Here is a 21,765-nt window from a genome sequence, read left to right on the forward strand (position 1 = left end):
TCTTCGTGTCTTTTCTCCCTTCTTCAATGGGAGGAAAAGTTTCATCTAAGACCATCAGCAGATGGATCAGGACTTGTATCATCGAAGCCTATCGGTCCACAGCAACACCCTTGCCGGGTAGGATTACAGCCCACTCTACCCGAAGCGCGGCTACCACAGCCGCTTGGACTACGCAGGCGCCAATTGAGGACATTTGCAGGGCAGCTACCTGGGCTGCCCCTACGACCTTTATTAGACACTACCGCCTAGACTCTTTTGCTTCAACGGAGGCAGCCTTTGGCAGAAGAGTGCTACAGGGAGTTTGTGTTCCAGCGCCCCTGGTCCGGCCTATCCCTCCCTAGAATGTGGCTTGGGTATATCCCACGTTGGACTCTCTGAGCAGTGCAGTGGAGAAGAACCGTTGAACTTACCTGAACGGTCTTCTCGCTGCACTGCGAAGAGAGTCCAAACCCGCCCGGCCTTTTGGCCCAGGTGCACAGTTTCTTAAGGGTTACAGTTGTTAAATAAAAGTTTTTGTTCCTTACTATTCCTTCGTTTTTATCACTGGCTAAGAGGGGGCAGTGGTGGGCGGGACATAATAATTATGCTAATTTTTAACTCAGTCCCTGCCAATAAGGCTGAAGTATTACCCACGTTGGACTCTCTTTGCAGTGCAGCGAGAAGACCGTTCAGGTAAGTTCAACGGTTCTTTTCTCTCACTTTCACACACTCTGTCTCTCTTTCTCTCCCTCCCTCTCCCCCTCTCTGTATCATCTCTGTTTCTCTCATCTCTCTCTCTTTCTTTCTTTCTTTCTTTCTTTCTTTCTCTGTCTCCTCTCTCCCCCTCTTCCTCATTTCTCTCTTCTTTCCCTCTCTCTTTCTCCCTCCCTTTCTCCCCATCCCCCTCCCTCTGTTTTTCTTCTCTCTCTCTCCTTCCCTCTCTTTCCCCTCCTCTCTCTCTGTATCTCTTTCTCCTCCCCTCTCTCTCCCTCTCCCTGTCTTATATATCTATCCATTCATCCATCTCTTCATTCATCTATCCATCCATCTATCTATTCTTGCTCTCCTCCCCAGCTTCACGTGTTGTGTGAATCCAACCATTTGACTGTGCAGGGGGAGTCAAAGCGGCAGGCAAAGCCAGGTGTTGGAGTTCCATGCAAAATAAGGCAACTCCAACCCAGATCCTGTAGACGGCCAGCCAGCAAACAAACATGGCATTCTGGCTGGAAGGTAGTGCAGAGCCCCACCTCTGGCTGGTAAGAGCAGAGGTGCACACCTTTCCTGCTGCCGCCACGGTGGCACTGGCTGACCTCTATGCACAAGGGTCTCCTTGTTCAGCCCTGGGAAGGCTCTAGCTGCCAGTGCCATTGAGTTCCCCCAAGCTGGCAAGGCCATAGTGCAGCACATCCCAGATGGTGGGAGGCCAGATGGTGGCAGCAAGAAGTGGGCGGAGGTCTGTGGGCAAGTGCCCCCTCCTGCTCCGGAAAGTAGGGATCAGCCATCTGGGTGAAGGTGGGTGCTTCTGCAGGTGGGATAGAGCCAGAAGGGATGCACAAGCCAAACGTTTGAAGCCGTGCTCAGCAGAGTTTCCAAGCTGGCTCGGCGGGCCACTTAGCAGGGAGGGAGACCCGAGCCCATTTGATTTGCTTCAGCACAGGGTGGGAACAAAAGGCGGAGGAAATCCATGTCTTCACTCTTGCTTTGCAATATGGAGCAAGTCTTCATCCTCCGCCATTGCCCTTACCTTCTTAGGGCAGGTGAGCAGTGACTGGGAGGGGAGTGTGATGGGAGAGGGAGCCAGTGGTGGGGGTCACATGACAGGGAGCCACAGAAGAGGGATAAAAGAACTGCACGCAGTTCCAGAGGTATGGATTGCCAACCTGGCTAGTCTAAAGAAAAGAATTGGGGATGACATGATAGCAGCATTTCAGTATTTGAGGAGCTGCCACAAAAAGAAGGAGTCAAATTATTCTCCAAAACAACAGAGGACAGGACAAAAATTAATGGTTGGAAACTAATTATAGAGAGAAACAACCTAGAATTAATGATAAACTTTCTAACAATAAGGATAATTAACTATTGGAACAGCTTGCCTTCAGAAATCATGGGCTCTCCATCACTGAAGGTTTTTAAAAAGAGACTGAACAGTCATTTCTTTGAGATTGTATAGGTTCTCCTGCTTCAGCAGGGGAAAGGACTACCAGCTGACATAACAATCTTGTTTATTAATAGAGTTGAAAGGGACCGTTAGGTCATCGAGTCCAACCCCCTGCCTGAGCAGGAAACCCTACAGCACCCCAGCCAAATGGAAGTCCAATCTCCTCTTGAAGGTGTCCAGAGTTGGGGAGTTCACCACCTCCCCTGGCAGGCAGTTCCATTGGTTGATCGCTCTGACCGTCAGGAAGTTCTTCCTTATTTCCAGGTTAAATCTCTCCTTGGTCAGCTTCCAACCATTGTTCCTCGTCCGGCCCTCTGGTGCCCTGGGGAATAAAGAGACCCCCTCCTCACCGTGGCAACCCCTCAAGTATCTGTAAACTGCTATCATGTCCCCTCTAGACCTTCTTTTTTCTAGGCTGTCCATGCCCAGTTCTCTCAATCTCTCTTCGTAAGTCTTGGTTTCGAGTCCCCTAATCATTTTGGTTGCTCTTTTTTGCACCTTCTCCAGAGTTTCGATGTCTTTTTTGTAGTGAGGTGACCAAAATTGGATGCAGTACTCCAGGTGGGGTCTGACCAGGGCGTAGTAGAGTGGTATTAGTACTTCCCTGGTCTTGGAGCGTATTCCTCTGTTGATGCAGCTTAGGATTGAGTTGGCTTTTTTGGCTGCTGCTGCACATTGCTGACTCATGTTTAGTTGATTGTCCACCAAGACTCCAAGATCTCTTTCGCAGTCACTACTGCTGAGTGAGGTATCTCCCAGGCTGTATGTATGTCTAGGGTTCTTTTTGCCGAGGTGGAGGACTCTGCATTTGTCGGTGTTGAACCTCATTTTGTTGGTATGGGCCCACTGTGATAGTCTGTCTAGGTCTTCTTGTACTCTGAGCCTGTCCTCAAGGGTGTTGGCTACCCCTGCCAGCTTGGTGTCATCTGCAAATTTTATTAGTTCCCCTTTTATTCCCTCGTCCAGGTCGTTGATGAAGATGTTAAAGAGTACAGGACCCAGGACAGAGCCCTGTGGTACTCCACTGTCTACTTTTTTCCATGTGGATTTGGTGCCGTTGAGGACAACTTGTTGGGTGCGGTTGGTCAGCCAACTGTTTATCCATCTACATGTGTAGTAATCTACTCCATTTTTTTCTAGTTTGTGGATTAGGAGATTGTGGTCGACTTTATCGAAAGCCTTACTGAAGTCCAAGTATATGAGGTCCACTGAGTTGCGTTGGTCAACTGACTTGGTTATAGTGTTGAAAAATGATATGAGATTGGTTTGGCATGATTTGTTTCTGATGAATCCGTGCTGGCTATTGGATATGATCTTGTTTGTTTCTAGGAAGTGGGTAAGTTGTTTTTTGATTATTTTCTCCAGTATTTTTCCAGGTATAGAGGTCAGACTGATTGGTCTGTAGTTACCTGGGTCGGTCTTTTTGCCTTTTTTGTGGATGGGGACTACGTCAGCTCGCTTCCAGTCTTCCGGTAGGTCTCCAGTGATCCAGGATATTTGGTAGATGAGGAGGAGTGGTTCCGCTATGGTGTCTGCCAATTCTTTTAGGACTTTGGGGTGAAGTCCATCTGGCCCTGGTGATTTGTATTCGTTGAGTTCCCTCAGGTAGTCCCTCACTGTGCTTTTATCTATGTTGAGTTCGGTTCTGGGGCAGTTTGTTGCAGTTAAATTGCAGATTGGTTGGAGGGAGGTTCCCTTTTGTGTGAAGACTGATGCAAAGTAGGCGTTGAGTAGCTGTGCTTGGTCATTGCTGTCTGTGATTTCTCTACCCTCTTCGTTTTTTAGTGTGACGATTGTTTCTTTGATTTTCTTCTTATTGTTGATGTGTTGGAAGAATCTTTTTTTATTGTCTTTGACTTCCGCTGCAAGGTGTTGTTCATATTGTGCCTTTGCTGTTTTTATTTTTTGTTTGCAGGAACTGGCTGTTTGCTGATATTCCGCTTTGGTTATGAGTCCTTCTTTCCATTGTTTGTACTTAGCTTTTTTTCCTTTTATGTCATCTGCGAGGGCTTTGTTTAGCCATGCAGGTTTAGTTTTGGTTTTCCCGTTTTTCCTTTTCATGGGGATTGCGTTGTTTTGGGCGTCTATGATGCTGTTTTTTAGGATCACCCAGGCTTCCTGAGTGGTTTTTCCTTCTAAGAGTTCGTTCCAGGGGCATTGTTCAAGGTTTGCTCTGAGCTTGTTAAAGTCCGTTTTTCTGAAGTCTGGGACTGTAGTGGTGTTGGGTATAGTAGCTAGTGATTGCACTATGTTGAATTTGAGGATGACGTGGTCACTCTCCCAGTTTCCCTTCTTCTTCTGTTCCCTCTATTGTTTCTTCCCTGTTTGTTAGTATTAGGTCTAATATAGCATTCCCTCTGGTTCCTGTTTCAACTTTTTGGGTTAGAAAGTTGTCAGCTAGACTGGAAAGAAATTTGGCAGACTTTCCGCTTGGTGCTGAGTTAGTTTTCCAGTTGATGTCTGGGTAGTTGAAGTCCCCCATTATTGCCGTGCTGTGTTTGTTGCATATGTCTGTTAGTTGGCATGTGAAGAGGTCGTCCATTGTGTCTGTTTGATTGGGTGGTCTGTAGTATACTCCAATTGTGGTGTTGCTCTTTTTTTCTTTTATGTTGACCCATATGATTTCTAGGGGGTTATCATCTTTGGTTGGATGTAGTTCTGTGGCAGTGTAGTGGTCTTTGATGTATAGTGCAACACCTCCTCCTTTCTTGTTTGACCTGTTCTTCTTGAAGAGGTTGTAACCCATTATCTGTGTGTTCCAGGAGTGTGTTTCGTCCCACCAGGTTTCTGTGATTCCAATTAGATCGTATTGGCCCTCGTGTATTAATAATTCCAATTCATCCTGTTTGTTTCCCAAGCTTTGTGCGTTCGTGTACAGGCATTTTAGATGTTTGTGTTTGTTTGCAGGTAGAAATTTTTTATTCTCAGGTTTGTTTGTAGGCTTGTCCCGTTCCCCTTCCTTGTTTTGTTCAGTGTTTTGTCGTATAGTTTGGTCACCCTCCCCTCTCAGAGCTAGTTTAAAGCCCTCCTGATGAGTTGGGCTAGTCGGTTGCCTAGGAGGTTCTTCCCCGCTCTAGTGAGGTGTAGCCCGTCGCTTGCTAGAAGCCCTTCTTGGAGATAGTGCAGGCCATGGTCGAGGAAGCCGAAGTTCTTATGGCGACACCATCCTTTAAGCCAGTGATTTATCTGCGGGATTTTGCGTTCTCTGGCGGGGTGTCGTCCTCTAGTGGGGAGGATGGAAGAAAAAACAACCTGAGCACCTGTTTTTCTGATTGTGTTGCCCAAGTGGTCATAGTCTTTCATAATTTGGTTCATGTCTTTCCCTGTGTCGTTGGTTCCCGCATGAATCACCAATAGTGGGTAGTAGTCCGTGGGTTTGAGTATTTTGGTGAGGTTTTCAGTTATGTCAGAGATTTTAGCTCCAGGGAGGCAGCACACCTCTCTAGATTGGTTGTCTGGTCTGCAGATGGAAGGCTCAGTTCCCCTGAGGATTGAGTCTCCAATTACCAGTACTCTCCTTTTCTTTTTGGCTGGCTTGGGGTGAGGGAGGTTAGCTTCTGTTGTTGAGGCTTTTGGTGGAGTTGTGTTGTGCTTGGTTCTTGGTGGTTCTTTGTCAGATGTTTGCAGGTTTTCTTGTCCCGAGAGTACTGAATATTTGTTGCTTGTAGGCAGTGGGGTTGGGAGGAGGAGGGTTGGAGTTGGCGGAGGCTTGTTTTTTCGTCTTAGGGTGATGTGTGTCCAGCTATTTACTGCTTCTGGGGCGTGGATTCGGCTTAGCTCCTCTGGGGTGTTGGTTTTGTTGGGAGTCTGATGGATTTTCTCATTGTGATGTTGGTGCTTCAGGGTTGTTAGGTTTTTCTCTAGGTTTTCGATTTTTTCCTCAAGTAGCTGGATGAGTTTGCATTTGTTGCAGGTAAAGTTTTGGAGGTTTGAGGGGAGGAGTGAGTACATGGAGCACAAACTGCAGCACACCATGGATTCAGTTCCGTCTTCATCTATGCTTGTTCGGGGAGTGACTTCTGTGTGCATGGTTGGTGTATCTTCTCTCTCTCTCTCTGTGTTGTTCTTTATGTGTGTGGTAGGTTGCAGGGCGGGTGCGGGAGAGTGCAGAGGTGACATGTCTGCTCTTGTTGCTGGGTTGGTGATTTCCTCTGCTTCCCTGGTCAGCAAACCCGGTGTTCTTTTGCCTTGCGGTGAGCTTTTAGCTTCTTCCCAGCATGCACCAGGAGTATGCAAATTACCCCCTAAAGCTCAGATTCCTGGGTGGTGAGTTCCTCTGCTTCCCTGGTCAGCAAACCCGGTGTTCTTTTGCCTCGCGGTGAGCTTTTAGCTTCTTCCCAGCATGCACCAGGAGTATGCAAATTACCCCCTGAAGCTCAGATTCTCAGACTAGAAGACCTCCAAGGTCCCTTCCAGCTCCTATCCTGTTCCTGTCCACTAAGAAAAGATTAGCTTCAAGAGCAGGGACATACATTTCTCACAAGTATCTTTCTGGTAACACTCTAAGAAATAGGACAGTAAAGACAACTCCTTCTGATTCTATTATTTGCCCACTAGCTGTTTTACTGTGATCAAGGTGAGTAAAGAAATTTCTGTTAAGAACATATTCCATATCTCCAATTATTTAAGCGTGAACTTAAATTGAATAAAATGTATTTGCTAGTCTGTAACCTCTTTGGAACTGTATATCTATTTTTAGTGTCTCCTTAAAATAGAACTTTGCACAGTTTGAACCAAGCAGGAGTTAGAAAAAATGTCAGTGTTATAAAAATTAGATTTACTAGCATAGAACAGTGGTCCAAAATATACTACAGTCTAATTTATTTTCCAACTGACCTCTTTTATATTTTTCTTTTTAACTTCATTTCCTAGGTTCTTTAGTTTGTCCTTTATTATTATTGCTATATTACATATTTTTTCAAATATTTCCTGTTCTTGAATAAAACTACATTTGCATAAAACTGATTTTGCAAAGAAATCTACCAGCACTATAGCTCAATAAATATAACATGAGTCATTCAAGTTATGAATTTGGCAAATGCCAAACCTATTAACATTTTTCTTAATGATCATTGAAGAAACCATAATTAACTGGGTCACTAAACCATAAATGTGGTTTAGAAACTATAAGGGTTACATTTGCACAGCATGTTAAATAAAATAAACAACCTTTATTTAATGATTCATCAGTTCACCTAATTTAGGATTATTCTCATTGGCTTTTTATGGCTTTTCAAAAGACTGATTTAGAAACATTTCCTAATCCTTCTACCTTGTTTGATATGGCCTAGACTGCTTATGCTCATTAACTGGTAAGTTAATGGTGCCATGACCTAGTCCTAGATAATCATGGCACCATTAACTTACATTCCTTCAACTTGGGGCAACAAAATACTTTACACAAGGCCAGGAGGTTACGTGAACTTTGCTGGCAATGTGACTTTTTGTTGGGGGAGGGATGTTTGTTGTTTGAAACAAGGCATCGTGATTTATATGTTGTGTTGGTGCTTCTAATCTTTGTATGCTACTTACAGTCACTGCAGAATTGAGCAGCTCTATAAATAAATAAATAAAAATAAATAAATAAATAAATCAGGATTACTTTCCAGAGCAGAGCTTGCACAAATGCTCAAGTCAGCTTGAGAAAAAATTGGAGAGGAAGGACTGTTCTGCATGACTTACATGTTTGCAGTAGTAGCTACTATGTTGGGAAAATAATTACCAAGTGCAAAAATTAGAATTGATATTATACTATTTTGCAACTGTTAATGGATGAGTCTGCTATATACTAGAATGGGTGAAGCAGGCATGGAATCATTTTAAGTGAGAAGAAATGGTTATTGAGCCTGACTCCTCCTACTTTCTGCTGTGACTAATAATTTTTATACAATGTTCTTTCCCACCTTCCCCAATTGGACCCATCCATATCACATATGCAGCTCCCTATTTATGAGCAGCTGCCATAGAGGTATACTAATTATGTGGTAGATTTAATTTCAATTTATTATTTTTTTTATGGCCACCCACTTACACATGGTGATTTTATCAAAGATATAGAATAGAGATCAATATTGCCATAAAAGTATTTGATTTAACTTCTGGATTAGCACTAGGTCAGGAAAGACTAGCTAGTACAATGTACTATTATATTGTATACTCTATAATAGAACATATTATGTACAGAGTGTCCTTCACAGCTTTATAAAGAGAGTGTATTTTACTACCTCAAAATACTTCCTGAAAAGGGTCTCTCTTTATCCACCAAGTGGAGCTGAAATCTTTCTTTTTAATAAATTTAATTGATTTTTATAATATAAACGAATACACACAACACAAAACAGTGCACAGTGATATGTGCTTCCGCCACCCAACAACAATCATTCGGTCCCTCCACCAAATGAAGGTGTACTAATTTATAATATTTTTAAAACCAGGAACATCAACATATTTACAAAGTGTAGAGTGATTCCAATTTGTTCTTTATTGCTCGGTCTCAAATTTTACTAGCCATAAAACCTCTGACCCTGTCCCATCTTCCCATCAGTTTTGCCACTTTATTTTCATCGATTGTGTTCATTTTAATTTCCATAATTTCAAATTGATTGTGTTCCACCATCTACTGGAGTGGAGCTGAAATCGATGTTCTATCCTTCTCAGCGCAAATCTCTTGAGCAGGGGTGTCAAACACAAGGCCTGTGGGCGAGATCCGGCCCATGGTATGGTCAGATCCAGCCCATGGGGCCCTCCTGGAAAATGTAAGAGGCCATCCTGCATTGCTTTTGCTTGGTCTACCCAATACAAAGAGGAAACATCAAGCCCATGTGGCTTCAACCCGGTCTACCCAATACAAAGAGGGAACATGCCAGCAGTTTGGGAAGTTGCATCAAGCTGGCCACACCCACCCATTTAGCTCTGCCCACCCATTCAGTCGTGTCCAGTGAGTGGTGTCAAGCTGGCCACACCCACCTAGTCGGCCACACCTGCCTGGCCCCCTGAGGTCAACCAGAGTCCTGATGCAGTCCTTAATGAAATTGAGTTTGTCACCCCTCCTCTTGAGGAATCCCTTTTTCTCATACTGTATACTGTACAGTATGTTTCTCTATTCATTTCATGATTTGTAATGGGGGTGTCTTCTTATCTTTGCCTTCCCTCTGGAGGGTGAGAGAGTAATGGACCCAAGAACTCAAATTCAAGGATGTGAATCTTCCATATTGGATTGCTAAACTATGTTTGTGTACTCAAGCTTTTGTAGAATTCATTACAAATTATTAGGATGCAAACAAGCAATATTTGTAGCAGAATATTTTTTAAAGCTTGTGGGTTGTTTTTTAGGGAAACTTTATAGCAATGAAGCTTTTGTGGAAGAACGACATAGACATCGCTATGAGGTAAGTGACATCTAATCTATTTTTTTCTGGGTTTTTAATTTTTAAAATTATCCATATTAAGAAAATTACATTTATCACTTCATAGCATAATAGCATTAAGCATCATCTTGAGGCTGGCAATGGGATCCTTATATGCTGGGAGAAGAGTCTAGACTGGGTCATGAGCTCATGCCCTTGATGGCAGCCATAAGCTTGTAATGGATTGTTGCTGTGATGCATGAAGCTGGGCATATCCTCAGGGCTAGTTTCTACTTGGAAGCAGATAGACATGAACTGAACATGGAATTCATTGCTATTGGCTTTTTGCCATTGTGAAAATGAGGACTCTGGGTATCCTGGAACTCTACAAGTGGGAAGAACTATTTAGAATGGTGTTCTGTCTGGGTCACTCCGGAAGCCAAGACCAACCCAAAAAGAGAAGCCAGACACACCGGTAAAAGGCAAAGGCAGTTTATACAATTCAAGAAAAACACAGGTAACAGAAAATGTCCTTACAAACAGGAAAACGCTGTATCTTCAAATATATCCACGAAGGCAAAAGTCCATGCAGCAATACAGGATTCTTGCTGCCAAGACGAGGCTATAGATAGCAGACCTACACCTCCCACGGGTCTTCCAAACTGCTGGGCCACAAGCCAGGAACAGAGACTTTGAGAACAAAGCAGGTCACCGTAACTCTAACTGATAACACTCCACATGGCTTCAAGGGCTTGCCTGCCTTTTAAACCCTGCTAAGGAGGACCACACCCAAACCCAGCTGTTCCTAATTCAGTGCTGATAATACTTCTTTAATTGCTCCTTTCTTTGCTTTGAACGTCTCTGTCGCATGTCAATGACGGCTTGTGCTTCATCACCTAATGACTCCAAGCTACTGGCTGGGGAGAGCCCACCCCCCAGGGCTCTCCTGCTGTTCTCCTTCGTCCCATTCCTGACTTTCCTCTCCCCCATCCGACTGCTCAGCCCCCTCCTCTTCGCTGTCATCCTCCTCCGGGCATGGAGCCAGCAGAGACACAGCCGGTCCCTGAGCAGCCTCAGGCTGAACCACAACAAATGGTATGGTCCAGTCACCTTTTAAATCAGGAAGATTTCAAGAGGCAATTGGGGATTTCTCAGCAATTTAGTAGGCAGTTCCAGTTCATACCATAGCATTAGACAAAATGTTGTGTGAGACTTTTCCCTTATTTTCTGATAATTTATGGGAAGATTAAACAATTGAAAAAATGACATTAAAAATATGAATACAACTGAGCATTGATTCAAAAAGTAAGATAACAATCAATTGATATTATTAGTTAGAGAATGGTGCAAATTTGAATGAATAAGGAAAATCTGCATAGCATGATATGAGAGAGAAGGGAATGTGCAACAGTGCCCCATTTCATTATTTTTAAACTATTAGTCTATAATGGCTGAACCATTCTGTTGTTTGTTACCAAAAGCTTCCCTTAATAAGAGCTATTGAAAATGATAAAGTCTTACAAGAAAATTGTGGATACTAATCAAATTTTTATTATCTTTATAAGGAGGGTAGGATACAAACAATATTTTTTTAAAAAGCTAAAAACATTAAAACAATAATTACATGTAATTTAAAAAACAATATATTTTTAAAAGCAAATAATACACAAACAGTCTCAAAACATGGGAGATATTAAACAAATGCAAGAAATAAAAAAATATGTCTATGTCTATTGCAATATAAAACACTCTTAACTAACAATTTAAATATGCATTAAGGGTATTTTGAGGCAAAAGTCTGATACATTTTAAGTACTACTATACATTCCATTGTTTTTAAACTATTAGTAAGATATAAAGACTAAATGTTACCAAGAACCTTTCTTAATTAGGCCTATTAAAAATGATAAAGTCCTACCTAGGATTGGCAAAATTGTATATTGTCACAAGAAGATAAATATAAAATTGTCCTGTGTGCCCTGGATACAGTGATGGTAAAATAGTGAAATGGTGAAAGGAGGTTAGCACAAATGTCTTTGCAATACAGGCACCAGAGAACAACATGCTCTGTTGTTTCTATATGCCCATAGTTACAGAGACATTATTTTTCTGGGTAATGAATTTTCCTGTATCAGTCTACAAGAATAGCTGAATGCCAGCATAAAGTTCCTCCAGTTGCTTTGAGGTAGGTTAATTATGTCAAGGAGAGGCAGAGTATCTATTGGATTAACTGGCAATAAAAGATGGGGTCCCATCAACTGATGTTCTGTATCTGCTACATATTGCTTAAGGGGTGCTTTTGTCTGATCATATCCCATATTGAATGGAAAACCTGGAGAGAAGCCCAATGATTAGATTTTAATTTTGCAATTTGCCTACCGAGCAAATAGACTAGCAGATGATGCTATTAATATGGTACCACACTGTTCTGTCGGGCTCTCTGGTAGAATCCTCCCAAAAATTCACAGGTACAAATTTCAGACACACACACGTTTGAAAATTCAAAACAATGTTCTTTATAATGAAAATTCACTTAAACTAAGCCCTCTTTTGGTATAGCAAAGAGCACTGGTCTCCAAACAAACTTGTAATTTATACAAGTCCCTTATCAGTCCTGTGATACTTATCTTGCAGCTGTGAGGTAATTCAAAGTCCTCCTTTCACAAAGTAAAACACACTTTGCTCTGGTTTAGTTTCAAAGCAGGGAAAAAATCAGCACACAACAAGTCAGTCAGTAAAGCAGTCATGAAACACAACGATCAGATAATCCTTCACAATGGCAAACCCACAGGCTGCTATTTATAGCAGCCTCACTAATTACCACAGCCCCACCCAACCACAGGTGGCCTCATTTTCTTTGATAATAATCTCTGTTGTTGTTGCCTATGCATCGTTCTCCGTATGCCTGGCTGTATCATTAACTTTTGTTCTGAATCCAAGGAGGAGCTAGATAATTGATCTCCTTCTGAACTGTCTGCCACACTCTCCTCCTCCCTGTCACTCATGTCTTCTTGGTCAGAGGAGTCTTCATCTTCAGATTCCACCGGGGACAAACCAGGCCTGCAGCATGTGGATGTCTCCCCCACATCCACAGTGCTTGGGGCAGGAGCTGGGCCAGATCTAACCACAACACGCTTACAACATCTTGAATCTACAAGGACCTATGCAAGGGTCCTTTTTGTAGACTTCATCTTCTTCTCATCAAACTGACTCAGCTAACTGTGTTTGGCTACACTTGTAAGCTATCTAACAGTTAGGAAGTTGCAGGCGAAATCACATCAGATACCTGTGCAATTAGCACAGGTGTCTCCCAGGTCTGTGTGCTCTCCCATTACTCTATTCTCTGAACCAAGGCTGTCAAACTCCTGATCTGTGGGCCAGATGTGTCATGGGCTGGCCACGCCCATGTCCACTTTAGCAAAGGGGGGGAAAGTCCTGATACATCCTGTGACATCGTTTGACACCCTGATAACGTTTGGAGTAATACAGTTATCTTTTATCTCTTTGCTTTCCACCACTCTAGGTAAATCCTGAATTGATTCACTTCTTTGAAGATAAAGGCTTGAAGTTTGTTGGGCATGACATAGAAGGAAAGAGAATGGAGATAATTGAACTGGATGGTAAGGACTTTGGCTTCTGGCAACATCTTGCATATGAAAGATGATGTGTAATTAATATTACTGTAAATACATGAAGAATTGGAAAATCTATAAGAATCAATGCTGACATCTGTTAGATCTTAAAATTTTAGAGATGCTATTGGTTGCCACATCAAAAATAGAACTTTAAGGAGACCTAGCATGTTCTTTCTATGAAAATAAAGATGTACGTTTATCTAACTGCACTGTGCGCACAATTATTAGGCAAGCTGTATTTTTACTAAATGAAAAATGAAAATTTTCCCATCTCACTCATTTATTTTCATCTTTTAAAATGAGAATAATAAATAAACAACTCAAAATTTACAAATAAACATTTCTAACAGTTCAAAAAAAAAATCAGTGACCAATATAGCCACCCTTCTTTTCAATAATAGTCATAAGCCGTCCATTCACATAGTCTGTCTGTTTCTTGATCTGTTGATGATCAACTTTTTGTGCAGCAACAATCACAGCCTCCCAGCCACTGTTCAGAGAGGAATGCTGTTTTCCTTCACCATAAATCTCCCATTTAAGAAGAGCCTACAAGTTCGCAATAGGGTTTAGGTCAGATGAGGAAAGGGAGCATGTCATTATTCTTTCATCTTAATGGCATTTACTGGCTAGCCACTTCATTGAATGTGATGGAGCATTGTCCTGCATAAAAATCATTGTCTTCTTGAAAGATGTAGAGTTTTTCCTGCTTGAAGAAAGTGTCTTCTAAAAACAGGTAATAGGTTTGGGAATTGATTTTGAGTCCATCTTCAACCTGAAAAGGTCCAAATACCTCATCTTCAATAATACAAGCCAATACCAGTACCTCACCTCAACCTTGTCTGAGTTGAAGTAAAGTTACTGATCCAGCCATGGGCCTATCTATCTGGTCTGTCAAGAGTCACTCTCATCTCATCAGTCCATAAAACCTTTGAAAAATATATCTTCAGATACGTCCTGGCCCAGTCTTTTTAAACTTATGCATCTTGTTTAATGGTGATTTCAGCCTGTCTTAGCAATAGCAATAGCACTTAGACTTATATACCACTTCACAGTGCTTTACAGCCCTCTCCAAGTGGAATTTTTGTCTTTTTGGAGTCAGTTAAATCTCTTTTTAGCTGATTTTGCCTGAGGAAAAGAAGCTGCCTAATAATTATACACACCTTCTTATAGAATGTTGATCTCCTTAGGTCACACCCTCCTTCACTACACAAATACACATCACCTTACATGCTTATATCCACTAAGCATTCAAGTTTATTTTACTTGGAGGTGGAAAATATGCATACAAAGGATGATATGGTCAAAATACCCACTTGCCTTATAATTGTGCACATAGTGTATGAAAATGTGTACTGTACTATAAAACTTGGCACAAAAAGCTATTTATCCCAAAATTTATCCTGTTTATTATGTTGTAGACCTCTAAGGTATGACTGAGTCCAAACTGATCTTTTAGTATGTATCCACTGCTTGAATACTTAAGTGAAGGAAACTCACCACTTTTTTTCAGTAATTTATGTCTTTGTCTAATTGTTCTTAATATTAATTAGTTATTCCTAACATTCATAATGGAAACAACAGTTCTACTGTTCACACATGCAGGTACAGGAACATAATATATGTGAATGGATTATGAGAAGTAACTACTGTATACTGATAAAAAAAATAAAGGGAACACTTAAACAACACAATATAACTCCAAGTAAATCAAACTTCTGTGAAATCAAACTGTCCACTTAGGAAGCAACACTGATTGACAATCAATTTCACATGATGTTGTGCACATTCAACTTTGTACAGGACAAAGTATTCAATGAGAATATTTCATTCATTCAGATCTAGGATTTATTATTTGAGTGTTCTCTTTATTTTTTTGAGCAGTGTACATTTAGCATTCAGAAAAGGCCAATTTTAACTAACAAAATTTAACTAAGTAAATTTTTAACTTTTCTGAATACTAAATGTAGTTACTTCTCATAAACCCTTCACATATATTATGTTCCTGTACCTGCATATATGAATTCAATGTTGACCAATTGAAGAATGTTAATTGAAGTTAGAAACCAGCTTATCTTTCTTAATCTTGGTTTCTGTGCTTCCTGCTCTTGAGCATAGTGTATGCACTTATATATCACATGTGAATTTGATCACTTAAAGAAATTAAGTTACAGGTAAGTAACTAGTTCTTTTTTGTTCCTTGATCATTGTGGTTGATCCCCCCCCCCCCTTAATCTATTCCAGTTTCCCTGGGCTTTTCTAAAAATACTATGTGCAGAACTAAACAGGACTTGAAATGGAATTTGACCAATATGGAATAGAGTAGAACTGTTGCTTCCATCATCTAGAAAAATAAACTTTTAGTGATGGAGCATAAAATTACTGTATATTGGTCATTTTTTAAGACACGTTATCCTGTTCACAGGTATTGTGCTTGTGACTAACCACAATTGCAAAATTGTGGTATATAATTGTTACACACTATTGTATACCAATCCTATGATAGTGTACATGTTTTGCATTTGCATTTATCTTAATTAAAACTTTGTTATAATTCAGTTTGTTAGGGCCTTGGGGTTTTATTTATTGTTGTTGACCGACTTCTTTTTTATTATTGTATCATTGTATTGTTTTTATTGTTGTAAGTCGCCCTGAATCCTATGGGATTGGGCGGCATAGAAGTCAAATAAATTAAATTAAGAGTTTTCATTTTTACAGTATGTTACATGTTTCTTCAGTTTGTCTGTATTATGTGCCTTTAGATCACCCATATTTCATTGGTGTTCAGTTCCATCCTGAGTTCTCTTCCAGACCCATGAAGCCTTCACCTGCCTACCTTGGCCTTTTACTAGCTGCAACAGGATCACTCAGCACATACTTACAACATGGATGTAAATTGTCTCCTAGGTAATCATGGTTTCTGCTTGAACGATTATCTTCTCCTTCTCTCCTCCTCTTCCTTCTCCTTCATGAAATGCATGGAAAGTATAAGTAACAATGATCCATGCTGTTTGTTTATATGTTAGAAAAAAATATTGATAATTACTTGTAAAAAGCTTCACTCAGAGACTCTTTTCCTGAGCATTGGGGTGGGGGAATTCACCTTCAGCAGCTTTAGGCATTAATTTCCACCAATAATCATCCTCTCTTGCTTTGATTCCTGGATCAGCCATCTCAGCTTCGAGGCCTGGGAGGGGCTGCACTCTAGCTGTAATCAGGCTGCTGGGCCCTGGAATTTCTTCCTTTGCAGTAGCTTCTAGCAGGCTTTCTTTGGGTAGCCCATCAAGCCCCCCAGATGTCGGGGAGTGGTTTGGGAGTGCAGGATTCAGGTAGCCCTGCAATCTTGTTGATTTACGAGTTCTGACTGTTTGTAAAGTTTCCAAAAATACCCTAATTAATTCATGACCCATGAGCCAAACTCCAAAAGAAATACAAAAATTTATTAGGAGACACATTTTGACGATACTCTGATACAGTCAGAATTGAGCCCACTAGATTGTGTGTCCTCATGACCTTGTTTTTCCCCTTCTTATTGGACATGTCATAAATCACATTATCCAAGGAAACATATTGGCAGGTTGTGAACTCCACATCCCTCCTTCTGCCTCTGGTAACCTAGGATACAATCAGTAAAAAAAAACGTGTGGAATGTAGCTTCAGTTAGTACCCTCAGATGCTCTGTCATCCTCCCCACTCCCCCTCATGGCAACATAAAAGCTTTGTAAGTTGACACATTCAGCTTAGATGAATCAATTAAAAAAGTTGTTACAGCAATAAATTTTTTGCTTTTATAATTTATTTTAATAATAATAATAATTAAAAGAAGACTATCACATTATTTTTAGTAGCTTTTAATTTTCATGCAATATGAAGAAATGTTTCATAACATTTATTTCACGCTTCCTGGGTACATTCAGAAAGAAGTAAGTACAATATTAATTCTACTCATTAAAATATAGTTTGACCATATTGCATAGTGCTTAAAAATTAATTACATTAACAAACTGAGTAATTTTGTTTGAAATTCCTTTTTTATTACAAACTAAGGTGGCCCAGGATTTCTATCTCGAAGTCATAAAATGTAAACCATATTTGCTTCAGATGTTGCCTTATTGTTGAGATAACATTTGGGTAAAAGGGTAAATCAGGAAAAAACTGGTCCAGCAGGATTTTTTAAAAAACCATTACATTCTAAAGCAGTGTTTCTCAAACTTGGCAACTATTTGGAAATTCTGGGAATCTACACATTTTAAAGCTGCCAAGTTTGACAAACACTGCAGAAGCTAATGTGGATCGGTCATTAGGAACAGAGGTTTTATCTTTTGAGCTTTCAGATTTGTAAGAAAACACTGTTTTAAGGAGCAATAGTGCTTAGACTTATATACTGCTTCACAGTACTTTTCAGCCCTCTGTAAGCCGTTTACAGAGTCAGCATATTTCCCCCAACAATTTGGGTCCTCATTTTACTGATCTTGGAAGGATGGAAGACTGAGTCAACCTTGGATTGAACTGCTGGCAGTCAGCAGAGTTAGCCTGCAATACTGCATTTTAACGATTGTGCTCTTAAACGGCTCTTAAAACATAGTGACTTTCTAGATTTATCCTACTATAAAAAATATTGAAGCAATTTTTAATATCAATTTTTTAGATGAAAATAGAGTCAATTCAGCCAACCACATTGTTTATGAACCATTATTTCATGTGATTAATTTATCACATGGTTACAGAATAAAGTTCTTATTCCTCTTGGAGTAACTAACATGCCTTCCAAAGGAAGACAGATGATGACATGAGTACTGTATAATTACCCTAATGACTGAATCAAGCTGAAACTAAGTATTTTTAAGCACCATTGATTTCAATGAGGCAGATAGTTGATTTAATTCTTGTATCAATATGAACAAATTTGAAAAAAAACATAATGCTGACAGCTTTTGCTGTGAGAGAAATAGATGTGAAAATTGGATTCTTAAATCATTTATTATTTTTTGTATAGTGACAGTTATAGTGACCTGAGTGAAGAGGGTTTTCCAGAAAAAGAAACAAGCTTAACAGGTTGAGGAGTGCAAGAAAAGCATAGAGAAGACAGGTAAGCCTATTCCATTCTCCCCACCTCTCTAACAATGACTTGCTCCAGAATTTTCTTCCAGGTAGCAGAAGAAGGAGAAATTTCCTGACAGTGAGAACAATTAATCAGTGGAAAGGATTGCCTTCAGAGGTTGTGGGTGCTCCATCATTGGAAGTTTTTAAGGAAAAGATTGGACAGCCATTTGTATATAGGTACAGTGTTCCCTCGATTTTCGCGGGGGATGTGTTCCGAGACCGCCCGCAAAAGTTGAATTTCCGCGAAGTAGAGATGCGGAAGTAAATACACTATTTTTGGCTATGAACAATATCACAAGCCATCCCTTAATATTTTAAACCCCTAAATTGCAATTTCCCATTCCCTTAGCAACCTTTTAGATTATTACTCACTATGTTTCTTTATTAAAGTTTATTAAAAAAAATATTTATTAAAGGTGGACGAAAGTTTGGTGATGCTATATGACATCATCGGGCAGGAAAAACTGTGGTATAGGGGAAAAAACCGCAAAGTATTTTTTAACTAATATTTTTGAAAACCCGTGGTATAGACTTTTCGCGAAGTTCGAACCCGCGAAAATCGAGGGAACACTGTATTTGATATAGCGTACTGATGGCAAACCTTTTTTTGCTTGGGTGCCAAAAGGACATGCACGTTATTGCACGCGTGCCCACACCAATAATGTAACACCCTCCGTCCATGCATGCGCGCCCAACCCCCTGCCATCCCCTCTGCACATGTGCGCAGGCCTCACTGAAGCTTTGGACTTCAAGTAAGCCCGTTGGGTCATTTTTGGACATCCACAGGCTCCGGAGGCTTTCCTAAAGCCTGGGGAGAGTGAAAAATGGCCTCCCCCCACCCTCCAGAAGGCAAAAAATCAGCTGGCTAGCACGCACATGTACATTGGAACTGATAGGGCAACACCTCGCATGCCCATAGATATGGCTCCGTGTGCCCCCTATGGCACGCATGCCATAGATTCACCATCATGGGTATAAGGCAGTGGTGGGATTCAATTTTTTTTTACCAATGGTTCTGTGGGTGTGGCTTGGTGGGTGGGGTAGGGAAAGGATATTGTAAAATCTCTATTCCCTACCCACTCCAGGGGAAGGTTACTGCAAAATCTCAGTTTGCTCCCCATCAGCTGGGACTTGATATCTACGGAGAGGGGCGGCATACAAATCTAATAAATAATAATAATAATAATAATAATAATAATAATAATAATAACAACAACAACTTGGGAGGCAGAGAATAGATGGAGGCAGGGCCAGTCTGAGGTAAAATTTACTGGTTTTCATAACTGCTCAAAATGTCTGCTACTAGTTCTCCAGAACTGGTCAGAACCTGCTGAAATCCACCTCTGGTATAGGGTCTCCTGCTTAAGCAGGGGATTGGACTAGAAGACCTCCAAGATCCCTTCCTACTCTGTTATTTTGTTATTTTTAAATATATGATTTACCAATCCTGTTAACTCATATACCACTTCCATTAAAACCAGGAACAGGAGTGGTAGACTGTTTCAGCAAACAATAAATTAAGCATTTCTTGTCAAATCAGTGTAGTATTTTTGTTACAGAACCATATTTTCAATTTTTTAAAATCCAAATTGACCATCTAAGGTAAACTCATGGAAGTGCTTGTGATTTGGGAAAATCAAGTTGCTAAATAGAAGTCTTAAAGTGTAAGGTACTTATGATATCCCTCCAGCAGTTTAAAAAAGACATAGACTTTCCTAAGTTGTCCTTACTGAAGATAATATTACATTGTCTTCCCGTGTCCCAGGGGTCCCCTACTAAATACAGTCACTATGAAATAACAGATGACCCTCCCTGCTTTAAGTATTTTTTTGTCTGCTTTTTTTTTGTCTGTTTGGGGAAGTGCACAGTCCAAATAATGTTTCTGTTCAGTTTATACTATCAGTACAAGATGGCAGAAACAAATTTTCCAGTATCCATATGCTGCTTGGGACAGTATCTCTGGCCATTATGAACCCCCTTTTCCCTCTCTCCTTTCTCTTCTCTCCAAATGACACCTGCTTTGTTTATAGACAGAGTAATCAATTTGTTGGCTAGTATTCCAAAGTAAACTCACTTTTCCTCTGATACACTAAAAAATGTACTGACATATTTTCTTTGTTTTAATTTTGATGCAGTTAAACTAGCTGACTTATGGATATCTAAAACGGATGTTGTTATTTCAAAAATATTTTATGTTTAATTCAATGAAATTAAAATTGCATCAAATACACACACAGAGAGACTATCTATTTATGTTCCTCTTGTCTTCTTTCAGATTCAGGTGGACTGCAAATCTATACAAATCTACTCCTAAGCAATCCCTGTTGATTCAAAAATAATGGGTATAGAGCTTCAACTCAAAAGTACTTTGTAGATGTTGACCTATATTTTTTAGGTTTTAGGAGGCCCATATATTTTCACTTGTATTTTCTGGCTAGAATTGTTCTTGCTACTGCATTTCACATCCTGACATATTGAAATCACAACCTGAAAGCATCTTAAATGGTTGCCCATTCCCTATGCCATCTATAGGAATACTCAAATGATTCTTACAGTTGAAATGTTTTGTGGATCATATAAATCTTAGGTCAAAAACTAGACAGATAACATGAACCTCTCATATTCAATAGTGCAAGGGATGGGTTTGGCCGAGAGTGTCTAATGATATAATTTCTATTCCAATGTTTCTCTTCAATTCAAAGACAAAAGTTTTATTTATGGGCCAACTATAGAAATATTAATTGCACATGCAGAGAAAGTGTTACGTAATAATCATTTTTAAACCTTCTTCTTTTTAGTAATATAAAAAAACCAAGCAGAAGGAAAAACATAATTGAAAAGGCTATTCCAAAGAAGAAAAACTGATTAAGTTGGAGAAGATGTGTAGCTGCATCCTCCTGAAGATTCTTGACAATGTTTCTGCTGCCTCAGTGAAAAATCAATTCTATTTCAACATTATCACTCTCTCTAAACTACATAACGTCCACCTCATGTTGCCTCATGATTTCAAATGAATTATTAGCTTTGTGCTAGCATTTGGTGGTAAGGAGGGTATCAGAATTTCTGGATCATTTAAAACAAGTCTTTAAGCCTATTTTTTATGCTGCAGTTGGAAGGACGTTTGATGCACTATAATTTTTTTTCATAAGTAATGCTTATATATGTCATTATGTGCACATTTCTGTAAATAGTTCTTCCTGGACAGAGCTAATGCTGATTGGGGTAATGGTACAGGAATCCAAGATAATGAGCTGACAAAGAACAATCACTACAGATTCAACCCCAGTCGTCTGACACGTGCAGGGTCTAATGACAAATAAAAGTAAAAATAAATCTGCCTGGTCTGTTTATTTGGTCTTCTTGTTTCTCACTTCCCCAGACTGTTGTAGAGTTAAAAAAGAGCATGGCCTCTGGACAAGATAAGCCAACCTATACTTGCCCCTCTGGAAAAATTATGGTTTAAAAATCTATTCTCTGTATATTTATTTACACGGTGCTGATATAATGTGCCTTGAAAGTTAATTGATATAGTTAGATTGCATCTCAT

The 21,765-nt window shown here is 40.2% G+C and overlaps 1 protein-coding gene across 4 annotated transcripts in view; it reads left to right on the forward strand.

Moving 5' to 3' along the window:
- Positions 1–21,551, forward strand: part of CTPS2 (CTP synthase 2) — a 121,512-nt gene extending 99,961 nt beyond the window's left edge. For 2 of the 4 annotated variants that reach the window (XM_070750778.1, XM_070750782.1), the window contains 5 exons: positions 9,470–9,525; positions 13,007–13,103; positions 15,878–16,022; positions 18,112–18,204; positions 21,017–21,551. In XM_070750778.1, the coding sequence (XP_070606879.1) occupies positions 9,470–9,525; positions 13,007–13,103; positions 15,878–16,022; positions 18,112–18,175 (362 nt within the window). In that variant the 3' untranslated portion in view covers positions 18,176–18,204; positions 21,017–21,551. Of the gene's footprint in view, positions 1–9,469; positions 9,526–13,006; positions 13,104–15,853; positions 16,023–18,111; positions 18,205–20,493 lie in introns of all 4 variants that reach the window. The other 2 variants (XM_070750777.1, XM_070750781.1) reach the window with 2 other exon arrangements.
- The last annotated feature ends 214 nt before the right edge of the window (positions 21,552–21,765 follow it).

This window comes from Erythrolamprus reginae, chromosome 4, assembly GCF_031021105.1.
Source record: "Erythrolamprus reginae isolate rEryReg1 chromosome 4, rEryReg1.hap1, whole genome shotgun sequence".
NCBI lineage: Eukaryota > Metazoa > Chordata > Lepidosauria > Squamata > Dipsadidae > Erythrolamprus > Erythrolamprus reginae.